The sequence below is a fragment of the Schistocerca gregaria genome, chromosome 10, assembly GCF_023897955.1.
Source record: "Schistocerca gregaria isolate iqSchGreg1 chromosome 10, iqSchGreg1.2, whole genome shotgun sequence".
Taxonomy (NCBI): domain Eukaryota; kingdom Metazoa; phylum Arthropoda; class Insecta; order Orthoptera; family Acrididae; genus Schistocerca; species Schistocerca gregaria.
In genome coordinates, this window is record NC_064929.1 from 200596619 (window position 1) to 200615738 (window position 19120).

The window sequence follows — 19120 nt, forward strand, 5'->3', positions numbered from 1 at the left end:
AACATGTACTATTGGTTAATTGGAAGTAAACTGATAATATTTGAAGACCATATATGTAATTACTAGTTGAAACTAAGTTACTAGACATTTAGCCATTCCTTGACTTTGTCAGTGTGATGGCCTTGGAAACAACTTCCACAGAGGTCTCATAATAGTGACTGCACTGATACATATTCCAGAATCTGGGAATACTAACTGCTATTTCCCAGTACATTTATTCATTAATGGAGTTTGTCATTAAATAATGTATGCTCTTTTCAGATAAATAGCACAGTTTATGGAAACAGCACAAAAAACAGGAATAATCATCATAAAAGATTTAAAGTCACTTTGGTCAGAATGGTATCCAGTGTTCAGGAACACATGTTTTCAGTAGCTGTCTGCAGCTACAAAATGCTTAACTGCTAATAAAGTTCAGTTTAAAAGAAGTCTGAAGGATTTATCAGTGACCAACTCTTCCTTGTTCATTGATGAATTTCTTACTAGAACCATTTGTTGTATTTATTACTAATAATATCAGATAACATGAGTGTTGCTTAACAAGCTGACTTCACATTTCTTCAGTGCAGTAATAGGGGCGTAAGTAAGTATTGATAACCCACTGAATGTGCATCTATTTGTCTGTGATAAGTTTGGTATTATCCTTTGGATTTTTGACTCATTCCACTTTCTTGAGTCTCATGCAACTTAGGATTTACGTAGGGAACATTAGAATAGTTCTTCATTTGTAAATATGTACTACACAATTTTTGTTTTCAAGCCTTGTTCTGCCATATAGAAAAGTATCTTTCTAATGGTGATATGCAGGAATGGTACAGTGAAACATATTATCTTGTGCTGGCAAATCCTTCCACATTGGCAGCTAAACACTTGGGAGCCTCTTGGACTTACTCTACATGTAACAACTCTGAGCTATCCTTAAATGTTACACAGTCAGAAAGGGAAGAATGAAAATGTACTAAATATTTTAACTGACAGTTTTTCGCAAACACAGACATAATGTCTGATGGGATAACCACAATCACTGGTGTTTCCAATGTTCTTTATAATCCGTCTTGATTGCAAAAAATGTTTATTCACATGACCAGTTTCGGTTCCTCTAGAACCATCATCAGATCTGTAATGATAATGATACTAATTTAATATTTCACAAATGCAAACCTTTTTCATCCTATCCAATCAACATCAAATGTACCTGAACGTACCTTCAATTTCGGTTACAGGAGTAACCTGTCCACACACAGAAAATTTCACATGCTGCATCAAATAGAATTGATTGGCAGAATGCACATCATTTATATTAATTATAAAACTATTACCAACAGGTGGCGTCTGGTACATTTGTTACATAACATATGTGCATACTGTATTAAGTAGATTTTTGTAATTTACTTTTACCTCTAAAAATACTTAATAAAAATCTGTAGATGTCTAGGTTAAAATCCGTGCTTGTCAGTATTAAAATACACAGTAAAATTATTATTTTTATACGATCTAAAAACAAAGGGCAATTTCTACATCCATGACACTGGTGCAGACTTGCATTCCTCCATGGTTCCCGCCATTTTGGTGTTGTGCCGTGATCTGCCCAGTCGTCTGATGTCCATCGCCGTGGGCAAGAGGGCCACACAGGAGGGTCCCATCAACGACACCAGGTGCTGCACGCATCTTCCAACTTCCCAACCATGCATCATCTCTTATTCCTCAGCCTGGACCTCCATACACAACAGTCGTCATCTCAGTAAGTCATCATAAATACTAAAATAGGCATTATGATTGAACTCGCTTTGCTTGTTGAGAATTCAATCCGGATCTTTCTTTTTGTGGGTGTGTATTTCAATTTCTTCCAAAATGTTGAGAAACCATCCCTCATGAGCTCTATGCACGATGTTTAAATTTTGTTCAGAGTTCGTTATTGAGTGCTTTAAGGCAGCCACATGTACCCTAAATGCTGTTTTGTTTTGAGATTAGGTGTGCTCCCTGAATCTGGTCTCAAAGTTCCTACCAGTCTGTCCTATACATTGATCTTATATACACCTGAATTTTGAAATTTAATCCCACTATTACATATTTTGTGGCAGAGCTTCAATTTTAGTGTTTGGAGTCTGAGCACACAGTTTTAAGCGATGAAAGGTGAGCATAAATTTCTCTTTATGTCTTGTGTCATATGAGTGTCAATTTTTAGGAGACAGTTAATATTTTTAGGTCTTTAATAACGATTGATATGATGCCCTCAGCTGTGCAGAGCACATGTTGTGAATGACTCTTTTTTTTGCAGCTTTAAAATTTGTGTAATGTATCCCGAGTGTCCCCAAAAAATTATGCCATATCGAATAACTGATACAAAGTAGCTATTTTCCTGGTGGCCATATCAGTGGCACAGGCTAAAATTTCCATTGCAAATGCAAGGCTGTTTAATTTATTTGCTAGATATTTTATATAAGAATTCCAACTCAAAGTTCTATCATTGTGTTATCAGAAATAACACCTGGAGGTGACATGCAGTTTTAATAGCCATTCAAATTCTGTTACAGGAACAATTATTGAACATTATGGTCTACATTGCGTTCTCCCTTCCTGTGTAAGCAAAATGAATTTCCTTTCTAAAGTATTTAACCACTCAGCATAACTTCTGATCTTTTTTCTTAAATGAAAGTCAGATTATTTCCATTTTATTCCATCAACCTGATAAGTGTAGTCTCTCTAGCAGACTATTTTGATTAACACTGACTCCTACTTGATGATATTCTATTATTCAGCTTTTGCAGCAAATTTGTCCTGAATGAGTTTAACATGCACCCAGCTGATTGCCTCATTGTACAGATGTGGATATTATTATTTTTACCTAAAAATCATTTTGAACAGTTTTGTCAGTGCACTAAAAGTATGTAATTGACGAACTTCCATGGAACACCAGAAATACAGAAGTGGATATCACATTAAAAGTGATATAACAACTCATTTAACATGGTGCGGAGTAGAACCAAAATAACAGCAGTGCAGTAACTGTCAAAGTTGACATACATCAAAGTTCCTTGCTTTAATATATGTTTACTGTTGTTAAGGTTTAGGCAAAACTTCTGAGAGCAGTGCTGTATGACACTCCTGTTTTGAAGATGGCATGCTATATTTAATAGACTTGAGTCTGAATTTGATAGGCAGCTGTAGAAAGAATATGTAATCTAAAGCAAGGTACAGTAGATAGAAGTGTACAGTTAACAGTAGCAAATTAAGTGTCTACAGATCTTCAGTTCACACTTTTATAAGGGATACAATACAAAAATATGTTAAAATACGTTAGGGCAGTAACAGATCTAAAACTGTGGTTTGTTAGAAGTGGATTCTGTGCTGTGAAATACAATGAGTGCTTCGTCTTTTTTTTTTCTCTCAGTAACCATTAACATATGTCCCCTCTACCCAATCCCCTTAGCTCACATCTTTAATCTCTATTGTTGTTTATCATGTTTCACTCACAGACAGTTTGTTTTGTTCCTTGTTTTCTTTTTGCCACCATTTTGTTAACTTCTTGGGAGGGATCTTGTTTTTCATGTTTTGCCTTAAGTTATATAGATCTTTGTCCTGGTAAACCAGGCTTTCACGTGTTTACAGAAAGATTGCTAGAGGTTCATTTGCATTCATTGTTGTATATTATCCACATTTCCTTCAGTTTCAGGTCTACAGAACATACATTATTTTCCACTGTTTATGTGTGATGGGGCAATGGGGGTGGGGAGAAAATATATCCAGACAGAAATGTTGATTTATGTTTTTTATTGAAATGGCACTATACATATCATCAGTACAATAGAGGTGAATTTGCTGATAATTTACATTAAACTATATAACTTTTCACATTGGAACAAGTTTTCATTCCTTATAAAGGCCACAATCATTTGAACGGACATTGCCATGGACATGGACATATAATGATAAATTATAATTTGCAGTTTCTGTTGGTGTGCTTTGTGTGCAGTTTTGCATTCATCAAATCTGAAGATACAGTGGTGTGGAGTTCAGAGTTTGTTGAAATTTTCTGTTCACTTTGAGTTATTATACCATTATTTGTGAAGGAATTGCATACATTCTCAGAAAGCTCTCATGTGCTATACATAAGTTAAAAGGCAAATCATTCGAATTCAGAATTGAGGCAATTCCAGAATTACAGGTTACCATCAGAAGCTGAGTGGTGGGTATTTCATTCTTTGTCAAATGTATTCCTTGTGAGAGAGGGGGAACAATGTTAAAAATTTAGAGCAGCAATACATAGACAACTGTTTTCGGAAGAATTTTATGCAGGGAACAAAAACTAAGACTTATAAAAAAGCTGTACAGTGTAGCTGACAAGAATGTAATAATAGAACTGATATGTATGTTAGCTTTAACTGGAGTTTTCATCTAGCTCTCTCATGTCATATACAGTGTTTTTCTTCCAGCCCCACAGATAAAATCCTCCTGCCCAAACAAACTAGATAACCTTGTTTCCTCTTCCCCATGTTCTTCTCTCACATTTTGGCTTCTGCCTACTTCTATCTCCAAAGTATTATCTGCTTTGTTCGCCAATCCTCTTATTTATCAATGCTTCATAACAATATATAACTCATTATTAAAGAGTCGAATCCTGTCAATTCTAGACCTTGTAAAACATGGTTTATTAGTATTTTGCTTAAAGGGTGTCACTTTTTTTTTCTGACGTGATCTTGAGGCGACATCCTTCTGGTTTCTCCCTTCTTGCCTGCTCAGAATTTATTACTTTTTTTCTTCTAGCCTGTCTGATATATTTTCACTTTTACATTAGTTCAGTACTCCTTGGTTCTATGGCTGTTTTCCTTTACTTCATCATTTTGCTGCCCTTGCTAATTTTAAATTTCTTTTTTTCCAGTTGATATACTGTAAGTTTCTCTTAACTTGGATATATCTGATCAACTCTTAACCTCCCTTACCTCTGTTTCACTGGAGTAAGGAACCAAATGTTCAAGTCACTATTACATGGTTCACTTATGGGGCCAGTCTGATGAGCCACCTATTTATTTTTTCAACTAAATTATGTGTATCTTATCTTACTTTGCTATTCAAACATATGTATTATACAGCTTTTAAAATGCATTGAGAATGTTATTTGGAAATGAAGTCTTCCTGTTTTGAACTGTGAATGATTTTATATTGTTGTCATTAATGTTTGTCTTGGAGAAAGAGATACTGTCAGTAGAAGTGTGAGTGTGAAAGTCTACTAAATGCACATCCAGAGATTCATAATATATGTAGTTTAACATTGCCTGGGATCAACAGAAGAAGATTTCCAAATTTATGTGGCATCGAATGAAGTTTTCTGGTGAAGTGGAGGCAAAAGGATGAAGCAGATAATTTTAGCACTCCACAGTGCGACAGAGAAATCCTTAATAAAAATTTAATGAAACAAAATTTTACATTATGCCACCTCAGAAATGAAGTGTGAAATTGCACAGTGACCTGTTTTTGGCAGATCCCTGCTTTTCTATCACAAGAGAACTTTCATAACACTGTGTAATTTTTAATGCTTACTATTTAAATTAAAATTATACAGGAAGCAGAAAAGGTCACTCAGAGTGATGCTATATTGTGATGGCAAAATTTTATTCTACTGAAGTTGTGATTGCATTTAAAATTATTTATGCCTCTATTTTTGTCCATATTCTTTGATATGACACCACTGTACTTCTGAGAAATAAAGCATCACATTCTTCTATTGGTATAGCTAATCTGTTTGCTGTTGCTAGAAACAGTACTCACAACACAGCAGAAACTGCAAGGAGGGTTACAGACAGGCTATTCAGTCATTGCTATAGTGTCCATCTGTTGTCTGATGAACTGAATCTTTGTAAATGTTGTCACTTCCTTTATACAGTCACAAAATCTTACCACTGTTCTCTTCAGTAAGCATTCTTAAATTATTTTGTTGTGTTTAGTCAGTAGAAATCAATAATTCCAGTAACCAATTACAATTATAGTAATAGTGACCCTTGGACTGTGATCTAGAAGCCTGAGACATTGATAAATGAAACACTGTTAACAACCGTATCTATACTGTCTGAAGAGAGATATTTTATTACAAGCAATGTACATTGAAAACATATGTTCTGTCTACTGGATTTAAATTCATATAGAAGATTCATTGGGATTTCAATGCGTAGCACATGGGACTGGAAATTGTGTGAGACATTTGATATGCTTGAACATATCTCTCACAAGCTGCTACACATCAGTATCATATGGGATACCTTACTTAAAGATGGAATATTTGTTCTGAAATCTTCATCAGCAATATTACAGGTTTTGATTTAAAAAATTTCTCTCTCTCTCTCTCTCTCTCTCTCTCTCTCTCTCTCTCTCTCTCTCTCTCTCTCTCTCTCTCTCACACACACACACACACACACACACACACACACACACACACACACAACAGTGGGAGGGGGGGAGAGACATAGGGAGAGGGAGGGAGGGAGGGAGGAAGGGAGAGAGGGGGAGAGGGAGGGAGGGAGGGAGGGAGGGAGGGAGGGAGGAGAGAGAGAGAGAGAGAGAGAGAGAGAGAGAGAGAGAGAGAGAGAGAGAGAATGTGTGTGTTTTCTCACCCTATTATTTTCTAAGAAAAGAGAATTTGCCCTCCACATCATATGTAAAGCTGCAAATTTATTACATCTGTGTTGACTATTGTAATATGTGTTTGAAAACAAATTTCTTCTGTGTGCTACCTGTATCAAATGAAATCTCAGAACACACATTATTTGTGTAAGTTTTACTTGTCGTGCTTAGACCTTAAACTAAGTTTTGAAACAATGAATAACAATATGTTTACTGTCCACAAATTAAGATTTGTTTTTTATCGACACAGTTTTCAGAACAAATGTTCCACTCAGGATTTAGAGAGGCTGATCAAGTTTCTATCAACTTAAGGAAACTGAGGCATTCTAAAAGCAACCAAAGAGAGCAGTGGTATAGAAAACTTGTTTGAATGATAGTTATAACTTTGTTTAATTTATAATGGACATTGTGTGGTTGGACAGGAAAAAAATACAAATACTCTGTTGGTGTTATACACAAAATAAAATTTCACTCATATTATTCTTAATATGGTTAGTTTTTGTAGCTACATTTTCATTAATATGAATTTATCTCCTTCCATTCTTCATCATGCACAACAAAACGTACACACAATTTCACATACACACAAGATTCACACCTCCTTTCTATGCTTAATTTACAGTCATTCATGTATTAGAAATATACACTGTAATATATTTATTCTTTCAAAGTTTTTAAAATATTGAATTTCCATCTGAAGATGCAGAAGATGAGAACTATCATTTTCTTTTTGGCACATTTCTGTTTAAGTAATATATAAATCTGTAAAATGAGGATGGTACAGGAAAATATATCTATTTAGTGTAATAATTTGTGATTCATAAAATGAGCAACTAAATAAATAATACACATTACTAAAATAAAAGAATGCTTTGGAGGAATACATGGTACAGTTGTTTATAGGCAGATGACTGATTTGTAATCTCAGTACAGCAGGGAAATTCCAAGGTTAATGACATTGCCTTCTCAAACTTGCAAAATAAGTTGAACTACACTTACTTGATCAAATGTGCAGTAACAACGGATTTATATAAAGGAAGTTCAAATTATTTTATAGTATTATTTCTTCACGATTTGGCATTCATCTTCTGCTGCTGTTACAAAAATAAATGGAAATTCTTTTATAGGTAACACTGAGATTTGAGTGAAAATTTATACAAGGCAGAACTTAGCAGTCATATTCACGACATTACTAAAATGAATTCATTTCTTCTGGGCATAGCCTTTACAAATATTCCCTAGCGATTACATAGAGCTACAAAATGGTTGATTATGAAATAGTGAAAACATGAGGTATTTGCTTTAGAAAAGACATTCATAGAAGTAGAGTTTTTATAGCCTTTTTCATTTTTAGAATTCTTTAATTGTGCCACATTTATAGTTTAAGACAGAGAGAACACTGAAGAGGAAAGAATAATACACATTTCACGGAAAACAGTTTATATAACTTCATAGTAGGTGTTACGTATCCTACTCTGTATTAAAACCAGCACCATCACATTAGTAACCTACCACATTGAAGAGAAAATTTCAGATCCATTTGTGACATAAATATTATGACTTGTTAGCAGTTATACCTACTTACATTTTCTACAAAACAAATATATTTCTCGGTATTATGAATTGCTAGTATTAAAATATATTTTCTACTTGATTTGTAAATACCCCTGTATGTGTTTCATTCTGAGTATGTAGATATGCCTTATGCAGTCCATGTTCATCTTCAGTCAGGTATCAGCATTTTATGATTAGGACATGCAGATTTGTGAGGAAACATCCTTCCCTGTCCAGCTAATTATACTGAGTGCACTTCTCGAACTACTGGCCACAGAATTTTTCTGGTCATTGTGGGTGTACTTTTTTCCATCGCTTGGAGGCTGTATTGTATGGTACTATATAAAACAATTCCGGGAAAGATCATCGCTCACATTACATGTGCAGTGAAATAGCAGCAACTGACTATGCTGAATGGAGCTTCACTGATATCAAAATTCTACTTTTCTAAAACTGATGTGATTTGAGGACATACCTTTCTGTGATTGTGAGAAACTGCATTACTCTGTGAAATGTAATGATGAATTAAGATGAGAGAACATACAAAGTGTAAGAGAAAGTGGAGAAGCTGAGGAGAAAACAGAGTAACAGTAGAAAAATATGAATGATGATAAAAATGAATCTACAGAAAACAGATTATTCAGAAGAGTGTGATGTGGTGGATGCAGGTTGTTAAAGTTCAACACTGGTAAACCATAAGGACAACCATAGAATGTTATTTATTTAAAAACCATATGGTATCTGTCAGGTGGGATTCAGCAAGTTAAATTGGAAAGTTATTCTTTATTTGTACCTCATTGGGCAGCTTCCTTTTGTGATTTGTGAGTGATGTATATGGGTGTACCCGTTCTACACAATTGTGTGTTGACTGAGCAATTCAGTGAAAAACATAAGAAAACCAAATGGTACACATGCAGTGTGAATGTAGGCACCTACAAGTGCAAGCGGATTGTTTATTATGGTGATTATCTTAGTGCTCACATGCACAGTGTGGTTTTATGTACATGACATTATCGATAATGAGAAAATATACTATTCACTAGCTCATAATGATTGCCTGCTTGACAATAATATAACAGTCGAAATTAGCTAATTATGCATTTTTCAGTAAGGAGAAAGCCACTATTGGAAAAGCAGCTACATATAAACTGTTTGCTATTGGCATACACACGACAAAAATTGCCTACATTGTCACAAATTCCCATTCTGTGAGACAATGTGGAGAGCTTTGAATTTAATCTCAAACTTCTGCACATAATCTGATGATTGGCAGCTTTTCATCACTATTCGTTCTGCTTAGGCTGGTGATGAAAATTTATTCCACCAATCAACATGGCTTGGATAGCTATGCATGGAAGTCACTGCACCATTTGTGTTAATATGTTGGCATCAGTGACAGCTGTATAGTATGTAAGTCTGCAGGCTTTCATGGCTGTTGTCACTGAAGTTAAAATCTTCTGGGTTATTAGGCCGTGTCATGTTTCTTCTAAAATGATCATTTTAGAAGAAACATGATGCAGCCTAATAACCCAGAAGATTTTAACATCTGTACAGTGTTTATGGAAGCTGTTGTTTGAATGGAGACTCTCAAATTATTCTGTTATTTTAATATGTGTTGTGTGACTCCTGACTAAAGAATGGTAGTAGCTGTTTGTTGGTGACCATCCTCCATGCTAAGAAAGCCAGTAACTTCTTGCAAGCGGCATAGAAGGCAAACTGACAAGTGGAGCTCAGGAAGGTCAGTTTTTTAATTTGTTCTCTCTTTCATAGAAAATGGGTAGTGAGGCTGCTGTTTAAAGTTCATGGTGCATTTATAAATTTGACTCTGCCTTTATTACCTCTGCATTCTGACAGAGGCCATTTCTTCACCATGTTCATTACTCCCTCTCCCTCTCTGTCACTTATCTTGAGACCTTCTGTCATTGACAGCTCCTTACTTTGTAACGTTTCCTTTCTGATTTTTCCTACGTCTTTGAAAAATTTAAGTCACAGCTTTTACTGTAATGATAACTCTCTGAGTGCATAAATTGTGGCATATAATATGCAAATGTAGTTTTTTGTCTCTACATCTCCGAATAAATACTTTACAGAGTTCTTGCTGTGTTAAATTTTGCAGCCTCGAGCTTTCAACAACTTCCTCCCTCGTCATTGACAGGAGACATTTTGGCAGGTCGTCAGTTACTAAGATTGGCCGGATTACCGTATGGAAGTTCCATGACTCTATGACATCTCTGTGACAATCTGGCCAACTTAAGTACCTAACGACATTCTCCTGACAGTGAAGATGGAGGAAGTTATCAAAAGCTTGAGACAGACAAATCTGGCATTGCAAGAACTCTGTGATGTGTTATATAATGGCAACTCTAATTGTATACATATTGTTATGCTGAAAGAGAGGTGGAGATTGGTGAGGCAGCAAGATAGGGTGGGGCTGGGGAGTCAGTTATTGGTCATATGACCCTGTGATGTTCACAGTATCTACCAGTGCTGCAGTTCAAGACTCCCATGTGTAGTATGGGTGTGTACAGCTCTCAGATTCAGTATGCAATATAAATATGTATGCATGTGAAATTAAAGTGTATGAGTAATGTGTTAAATCTATTATCACTAAGCACCTGCCTTGTATATTAACTGACTTGATCAACGTCTTATGCACCAGCTGCTTGTGTGGATAACTGCATAAACGAAAGTGCAATACAGTACAAAAAGAAAAAAAACTTCATTCTCTTTGCACAATATCACTGCAGTATGAGAAATGAACATGTAAGACAAGGTGAGTGAATGGAATACTTAAACTTTTTGGTAGCATTCTAGAAAAGTTTTGCATGACCTGGTACTGAATGCTGTTGGAGGCATTTGGATACTCACCCAGTTAATATGAAAGCAGATGACTAAAGGATTTTAGAAATTTCACTGGGGCTGTTAACAGCCCATTATGGTCTATACAAATGTTTTACAGAGAGCTCAGTGGAGTTTAATTTGTGGTCACCAGAAGAAATATTGAGCTCTGTTTGCAAAATGCTGCTGAGAGAAAATTCGCTAAAGCACTACTTCCAATAATCTGTAAAACAGCTCTTCTGTCCCCATCATGTAGAGGGTTTTGTTTTACTACTACGTACCATCAACATTTACTAGGGGCTCATTTATCTGCACCTGGACAAAAAGATGTTTTACACTTCACAGAGTGGTACAGCCTGTCTACCTTTAAGTTGTGAACTTATCTGCTCCCAAGTTAAATGTGTGCTCTGTATGTAGGTGTTGTCAGATATTTTCATGGTACTTTCTCCAGTCTGATTGCATATATCAACATGTAGGTTGCTTCAGGCAAAAGGCTATTAAGTTATAAGAAATTGGAGCATGGCAACCTTTTTTGGTGCATGGAAGGACATGTGTTTGGTGTAGTAAGCTAGTTAGTATATCAGTTTCAGTTTTCGTAGGTTAATTTTGAGGCCTGTCCAATTTATTATTGCTCAGTACATTTTCAGTTTCTTATATTACAGTGTATCCCATACCTAGAAATCTTCATTGGCCGCATGTTATTTGTATGTTTATTTGCCTCAATACTTTCTTGGGGAGTATCTGTGAAGATGAGAACAGAGAGGAAGCTACAAACTGTTGATAGCATCACACTATACGCTGAGAAATAGAAATGTATATAAGATTAATTTGGCTGAAGAGTTATTCAGACCAACAATTATGGAATGAAGGGACATGTAAAGTCAGTGATAAAGTACAGTAAGTAGTCAGACCAATTCTGACTAATGCTGATACATGCATATGATTTTGCTATATGCCAAACTGCTGTAGTGACATAACAGAAAATGTGTTTGAAAAGCTGCTCTGGAACATTTCAGTGCATGCATTTGAATAAATTAATGCAACTTACAATGGAATGTCCATTCCAGTTAATGCAGGTTACATGATATGAGCTGAAGATGTTCATGAAATTTCACTTGTTTACTTAAGTCACAGTAAGAAGACTGTTTTAATATTTTCAAACATTTATTTGAGGGAAAGAAGGTAGGTTTCTTTAGACAAAGTCAATAGCAAAATTACAAAATTATTAACTATGTCCTTGGAGTGTAGAAATGAGATAATATATTTGGAATTCAAACCTTGTAATAATATTTACATACATGGAGGCTAGAATTAGCTACTAGCAGCCACACTCTTAGCAAGTCATTATTGTTTTATTTCTATGAAATGGAATCCATCAATGCAGTGTTCCAGTGAACATTCGAGTGAAATATCTGTGGCATGAATGGAATATTTTTAAAGACTTTCACATTTTTCTCCAAGTTTATTGTATTGCAAATGATATGTAAATATTAATTTTAAAAAGTCACTTTCATGTGTATTGCTTCATATTTCACCATTTCTGGTGCTTTGTACACTGAATAATTGCTAGGGAATTTGTTTGATGTACAAAAGAGTGTTACATTTTAATTATAATGAAGATGATAATACCTGCATATGTTGCTGTGTGTACTTAAGTGCCCAGTTCTCGGCCATCCCAGACTGAGTGGTGGAGGCTGGTGTGCCAGCCAGCCAGCCTGATTGTGTTTTTAGGTAGTTTTCCACATCTCCCTAGGTAAGTACCAGGTTGATTCTCATATCCCACCTCAGGTACATGATGAGCAAATACTTTGAACAAATGATGCCATATCTGACTATGTGATTACACTGGATGTAAGCAGAAGAGTGCATGAATTGTCCCATCCAGCCACTGAAGTGGGGTATGGAGCAGGAGATAGCAGTGGTGGAGAAGGGGAGGGGGGCTGGGGGCTGGCAGTAGCTTTAAAATGACTTAGGAATGGGAATCCAACACTAAAATAGCCTGTATACAGGCACCAGAAAGGGAGGAAGGAACAATGAAGAAGAAGATGATGATGATGATGATGATGATGATGATGACAATGATTTAGTATGAGAGTGATAAATGGCATGATGAACAATACTAAGAGTTTTAAGTTGGTTAAATTTTTTGTTTGTATAGGTGTACTTTTTGTGTGTCTATGTTATTGAAACTCCTTCTTAATATGTGTAAATACGAACACAAAACACAGTTTACAATTCTCAATAGTTGGGAGATGAGAAAAGGAACAAATAGTGTATCAAGATAGACATTTAAAAGTCTGTAGCTCCAAATTACTTACATATCTATGCATAATGCTGGAAATATGTAATTGTAGCTTCCTGAACAGTTTCAGTGATTTTTCAGCAGTATACCATATTCAGTGCAATACTTAACATTAGGCAACTTCCTAAACAGTTTTAATGATAACATGCTGGTTTACACATATGTAACATATTTTCACAACTGTTGTTTGTTGTTCAAGTTACAAGACACAAGATGAAATGGTAACTAGAATATTAACAATGTTTACTGCACTAAATTTTCTGGTGTCTTCTCATGTTGCCTAGGAAAATTGCTCTCCAATTTGTAATAGAAATGACCATCGCAACTCTACACTGTAGAAGTCCTGCAAGTGTGTACACACTGACAGCAGTTCTTTGTAGTTCTGCCAGTTTTGTTCACTATATATGAAAAAAAATAGTTTCTTTACACAGAAAAATTGAAATACCTCTCAGTAAAAGACATCTGTGGTTAAGACAGAAGGCTATATACAAAAAAAGGTTATTTCTCTAAGATGATCAGTTTGTTGTCTTCATTACTTGACCGTGTTTGGTCAGCTATTCCACAGATTAACATCTTCACTTGCAACAGTTTCATTACAAGTATTATCCTCAATTGACTTTTAAAGCAATTACAATAGCAACTATCTCAACTTTAGTTGTAATTCTCAGTGTATTTATCTTAGAGTCATCATGGAAAACTGTCAGTTAAGATTTTTTGGGGTGTAAATAATGTTGTTGTGCAGGAAGAGAGAGAATGAACTTTTGCAAGCCACTTGTGATGATAGGAAATACACACAGGTTCCCCATTGTGCCTGATACTCTGATTCCTGTGAATGTGCTGCCTGCTTTCTCTGTTGTCATGAAGCTTGTGTCAGCACAAGATATGATAACTGTCAGGACATTCACCATTTGTCTGTGCTCCGTTAAAAGTGTTTGTTTGGCAGTAACCACACTGCAGCATTTATTGCTTCCTGTACCTTTACAGTTATGAAAAGTTTTCATTTTAATGACTCATCCTAAACCAGAAACGACACTGTTGACAATAAAAGATGTGGGAAACTGGACACAAGGAGGGGGGGGGGGGGGAAGGGGTGTGAATCTCCAATTATGTGCAGTTGCACCTCATAATGCTGCTGCTGCTGCTGGAGCAGAACTCGTGTGGGTCTAACTCATTTGTCTTACCTCATCAGAACAGACGAGTCTTTTAAAGGTGCTCTTATAATGTTACTACGACGATGAAGAACTGCATTACACACATACTCTGGTTTGATTGCTCTATTGGAAGATTTGCCAGCTGGGTGTTTTATTACACGGACAGTTATCTTCGGTAGTATGACAGGTGAGCCTAGGAGGTGCGTGCGGGGGTGACTCGGGCGCGCAGCTGCTGCACGGCCACCGCCATCGCTTGCTGTTGCTGGCTGATCGGCTCCGTCGGGCTCTCCGAGTCGCTGCTCGTCCCCTGCGACAGAAAAGGAGCCGTAGCCGCTGCAGTTCCTCACTTCCCTTTTGTTTGTAGTTTATGAGAGTCACTTAAGAATTAAACAGACAAAAATATGTTCTGAATACAAATACAAATGTTTTATTCCACTGTTGAGCATATTCATATGCAATCGGTGTTGTCAGTGTTTACATAATAATAATAACAACAATAATAATATAAACTCTGACATGAAAAATGTTATTAACTACAGTATAATAATCCAGGATGGGTGCAATAAATATCTGTGCAAATGCAAATAACAACAGTAAGTTTCCTAATAGATCAATTACAGGATAAATGAACTACATAGTTCACTGAATGACAAATAAATACACTACTGGCCATTAAAATTGCTACACCACGAAGATGTAGTGCTACAGATGCGAAATTTGACCGACAGCAAGAAGATGCTGTGATTTGCAAATGATTAGCTTTTCAGACCATTCACGCGAGGTTGGCGCCGGTGGCAACACCTACAACGTGCTGACGTGAGGAAAGTTTCCGACCAATTTCTCATATGCAAATAGCAGTTGACCAGTATTGCCTGGTGAAACGTTGTTGTGATGCCTCTTGTAAGGAGGAGAAATGCATACCATCACGTTTCCGACTTGGATAAAGGTCAGATTGTAGACTATCGTGATTGCGCTTTATCGCATCGCGACATTGCTGCTCGCATCGGTCGAGATCCAATGACTGTTAGCAGAATATGGAATCGGTGGGTTCAGGATGCCCTCGTATCACTAGCATTCGAGATGACAGGTATCTTATCTGCATGGCTGTAAGGGATCGTGCAGCCACATCTCGATCCCCTGAGTCAACAGATGGAGACATTTGTGAGACAACAACCATCTGCACGAACAGTTCGACGACGCTTGCAGCAGCATGTATTATCAGCTTGGAGACCGTGGCTGCAGTTACCCTTGATGCTGAATCACAGACAGGAGCACCTGCGATGGTGTACTCAACGATGAACCAGGGTGTGCAAATGGCAAAAGGTCATTTTTTCGGATGAAGCCGGGTTCTGTTTACAGAATCACGATGGTCGCATCCGTGTTTGGCGACACTGCACTAAACGCACATTGGAAATGTGTATTTGTCATCGTCATACTGGCATATCACCCGGCGTGATGGTATGGGGTGCCATTAGTTACACGTCTTGGTCACCTCTTGTTCACATTGATGGCACTTCTTTGAACAGTGGACATAACATTTTAGATGTTTTATGACCCGTGGCTCTACCCTTCATTAAATCCCTGCAAAACCCTACATTTCAGCAGGATAATGCACGACCACATGTTGCAGATCCCGTATGGGCCTTTCTGGATTCAGAAAATGTTCGACTGCTGCCCTGGCCAGCACATTCTCCAGATTTCTCACCAACTGAAAACGTCTGGTCAATGGTGGCTGAGCAACTGGCTCGTCAGAATGCGCCAGTCACTAGTCTTGATGAACTGTGGTATTGTGTTGAAGCTGCATGGGCAGCTGTATCTGTAAATGCCATCCAAGCTCTGTTTGACTCAGTGCCCAGGCGTATCAAGGCCGTTATTACGGCCAGAGGTGGTTGTTCTGCGTACTGATTTCTCAGGATCTATGCACCGAATTTGCGTGAAAATGTAATCACATGTCATTTCTAATATAATATATTGGTCCAATGAATACCCATTTATCATGTGCATTTCTTCTTGATGTAGCTATTTTAATGCCCACTAGTGTAATCAAACAGATATCTAAAAATAAGTACATGAGACAGTAATAAAATAGTTGCACAGTGTGGCATATGTATAGTTTTCCGTTAGTGTATTGTTCATTCTCATAAGTGAAGTGGGTCATTTAGCACATACTCAAGGAACTCTTGAGCAGAGAAAATTACTTTACTTTTCATCCATATCAATTTTCAGGTAATTTGGTGAAGTAGACAGGACCAAGATATTTGTAGCTGTTAAGTGTCTTTGCAAGCCTAGCATAAGACATATTAATTGTATGTCCACTTCTTATGTTATGGTCATGAACTGTTCTCCTTAAGTCAAATTTACTCAGATTCTCTTTAACGAAGACAAGGCAGTTGTAAATATACAGGCCAGATATTGTCATTATATTTAGTTTCTTAAAATAATCTCGACATGATTCATATGGGCTAAGTTCAGCTGTACACCTTATGGCTTTCTTTTGCAATTTAAACACTAATTTTGTGCCTACAGAATTGCCCCATAATAGTATTCCATTACTCAGGTGCGAATGGAAGAATGCAAAATATGCATACAGCAGAAGTTCTTTACTGACACTGCTCCTCAGCTTGCACAGCAGATAGATGGCATGTGCCAATTTGCCACCTCTTTTGCCTGTGTGGGTATCCCAGCTGAGTTTTTGATCTATATCAATTCCTAATAATTTTACTGTTTTGTTATCATGACTGGGAGCAATCAGATTGGGTACAATAGCTTCGGTTTTACTATCATTCTACTGCAGTACATTTGCCTCAAACCAAGTAGTGCACCTCTGCATTGAAGGCAACACCTGGCGTAGAGAAATGAAAATTTGTAATGTGGCACTTGGCAACCTTGCAAAAAGTGACTGTCATTTGTCATAATAATCTTTACATAAACACAACATCTAAGGTCTCAGTTACAACAGCACATCCGGCAAAGGAAGTGCTTTTGGTGAACAGCTTTTACTTTGAAAAGTGTGCAACAGTCAAAAATAGTCTTTCACTTGAAGAAATAAAACAGCAGTAATTGCACAAATCGTGCAAGTTTTTATGCACAGGCGGAAAAGCTTACAAGCTGACGAAGAAAGCCAGGATATTTTCACTTCCCCTCTTGTTTTGCCCTCTGCCTCCCTAAAATTCATTTTGTCATTTTTGACTAATTACTATTAACATACATGAGTATAATCTGCATTTCCATAAAAGAGAAAGGTTGCCCCTCACATTTAAAGAATATAATACCAGATCTAATTTTGTGCTTAGTTTTACGTATGTAATTGATTTTCTAATTTATTTGGACTATTCCTAGTTAATATCTTCTGTTATAGGGTGAAATCAGTAATTGTTTCATAACATAAATTATATTGTTGACTTATAAACATATATAAATTCTATACTAATTATAAGCATTTGGAAAACAACTAATAGCATCCTTTAAGTATTTATTTTGCTCTATTCGAAAACATGTTAGCAAAGCCAGACCTTAATTAATTCCAAAGTAATTACCAGTTCTGTCACCAGTACTGTTTGTGTAACTATATCTGTTAATTTCATCATTTAAACAAATATTTCGGCTTAACTCTTGTAGTAGAAGAAACTATTAAAAATAAAGAAATTTTCAATTTATTCAGTTAATTTAATGAGTTAGGTTTTAATTGAAATTTCTGTAAATTAAAGATCAAACGATGTGTAGTTTCAGTACCTGTTTATTGTGAGGATGTACAGGGTGTTACAAAAAGGTACAGCCAAACTTTTAGGAAACATTCCTCACACACAAAAAAAGAAAATATGTTATGTGGACATGTGTCCTGAAACGCTTACTTTCCATGTTAGAGCTCATTTTATTACTTCTCTTCAAATCATATTAATCATGGAATGGAAACACACAGCAATAGAATGTACCAGCGTGACTTCAAACACTTTGTTACAGGGAATGTTCAAAATGTCCTCCGTTAGCGAGGATACATGCATCCACCCTCCGTCGCATGGAATCCCTGATGCGCAGATGCATCCCTGGAGAATGGCTTCTTGTATCACAGCCGTCCACAATATGAGCACGAAGAGTCTACATTTGGTACCGGGGTTGCATAGACAAGAGCTTTCAAATGCCCCCATAAATGAAAGTCAAGAGGGTTGAGGTCAGGAGAGCGTGGAGTCCATGGAATTGGTCTGCCTCTACCAATCCATCAGTCACCGAATCTGTTGTTGAGAAGCGTACGAACACTTGGACTGAAATGTGCAGGAGCTCCATCGAGCATGAACCACATGTTGTGTCATACTTTTAAAGGCACATGTTCTAGCAGCACACATAGAGTATCCCGTATGAAATCATGATAACATGCTCCATGGAGCGTAGGCGGACGAAACTAAAATGAGCTCTAACATGGAAATTAAGCGTTTCCGGACATATGTCCACATAACATCTTTTCTTCACTAGTAAGAAAGGGTTGTCTTCCTCCAGCACAATGGATCCCTCGGTGGCTTAGATGGCTAGAGCGTCTGCCATGTAAGCAGGAGATCCCCGGTTCGAGTCCCGGCCAGGGCACACATTTTCACCCGTCCCCGTTGACGTGTGTCAACGACTGTAAGCTGCTAAGGGTGTTCATTTCATTGTAATTTCATTCTAACGG

General features: G+C 36.8%; 1 protein-coding gene across 1 annotated transcript in view; it reads right to left on the bottom strand.

Moving 5' to 3' along the window:
• Nucleotides 1-3754: 3754 nt before the first annotated feature.
• LOC126293719 (uncharacterized) overlaps nt 3755-19120 on the bottom strand; it is a 180607-nt gene continuing 165241 nt past the window's right edge. Inside the window, exon 6 of the mRNA XM_049987031.1 lies at nt 3755-14767. Coding sequence (XP_049842988.1) covers nt 14654-14767 — 114 coding nt within the window. The 3' untranslated portion in view covers nt 3755-14653. The remainder of the gene's footprint in view (nt 14768-19120) is intronic.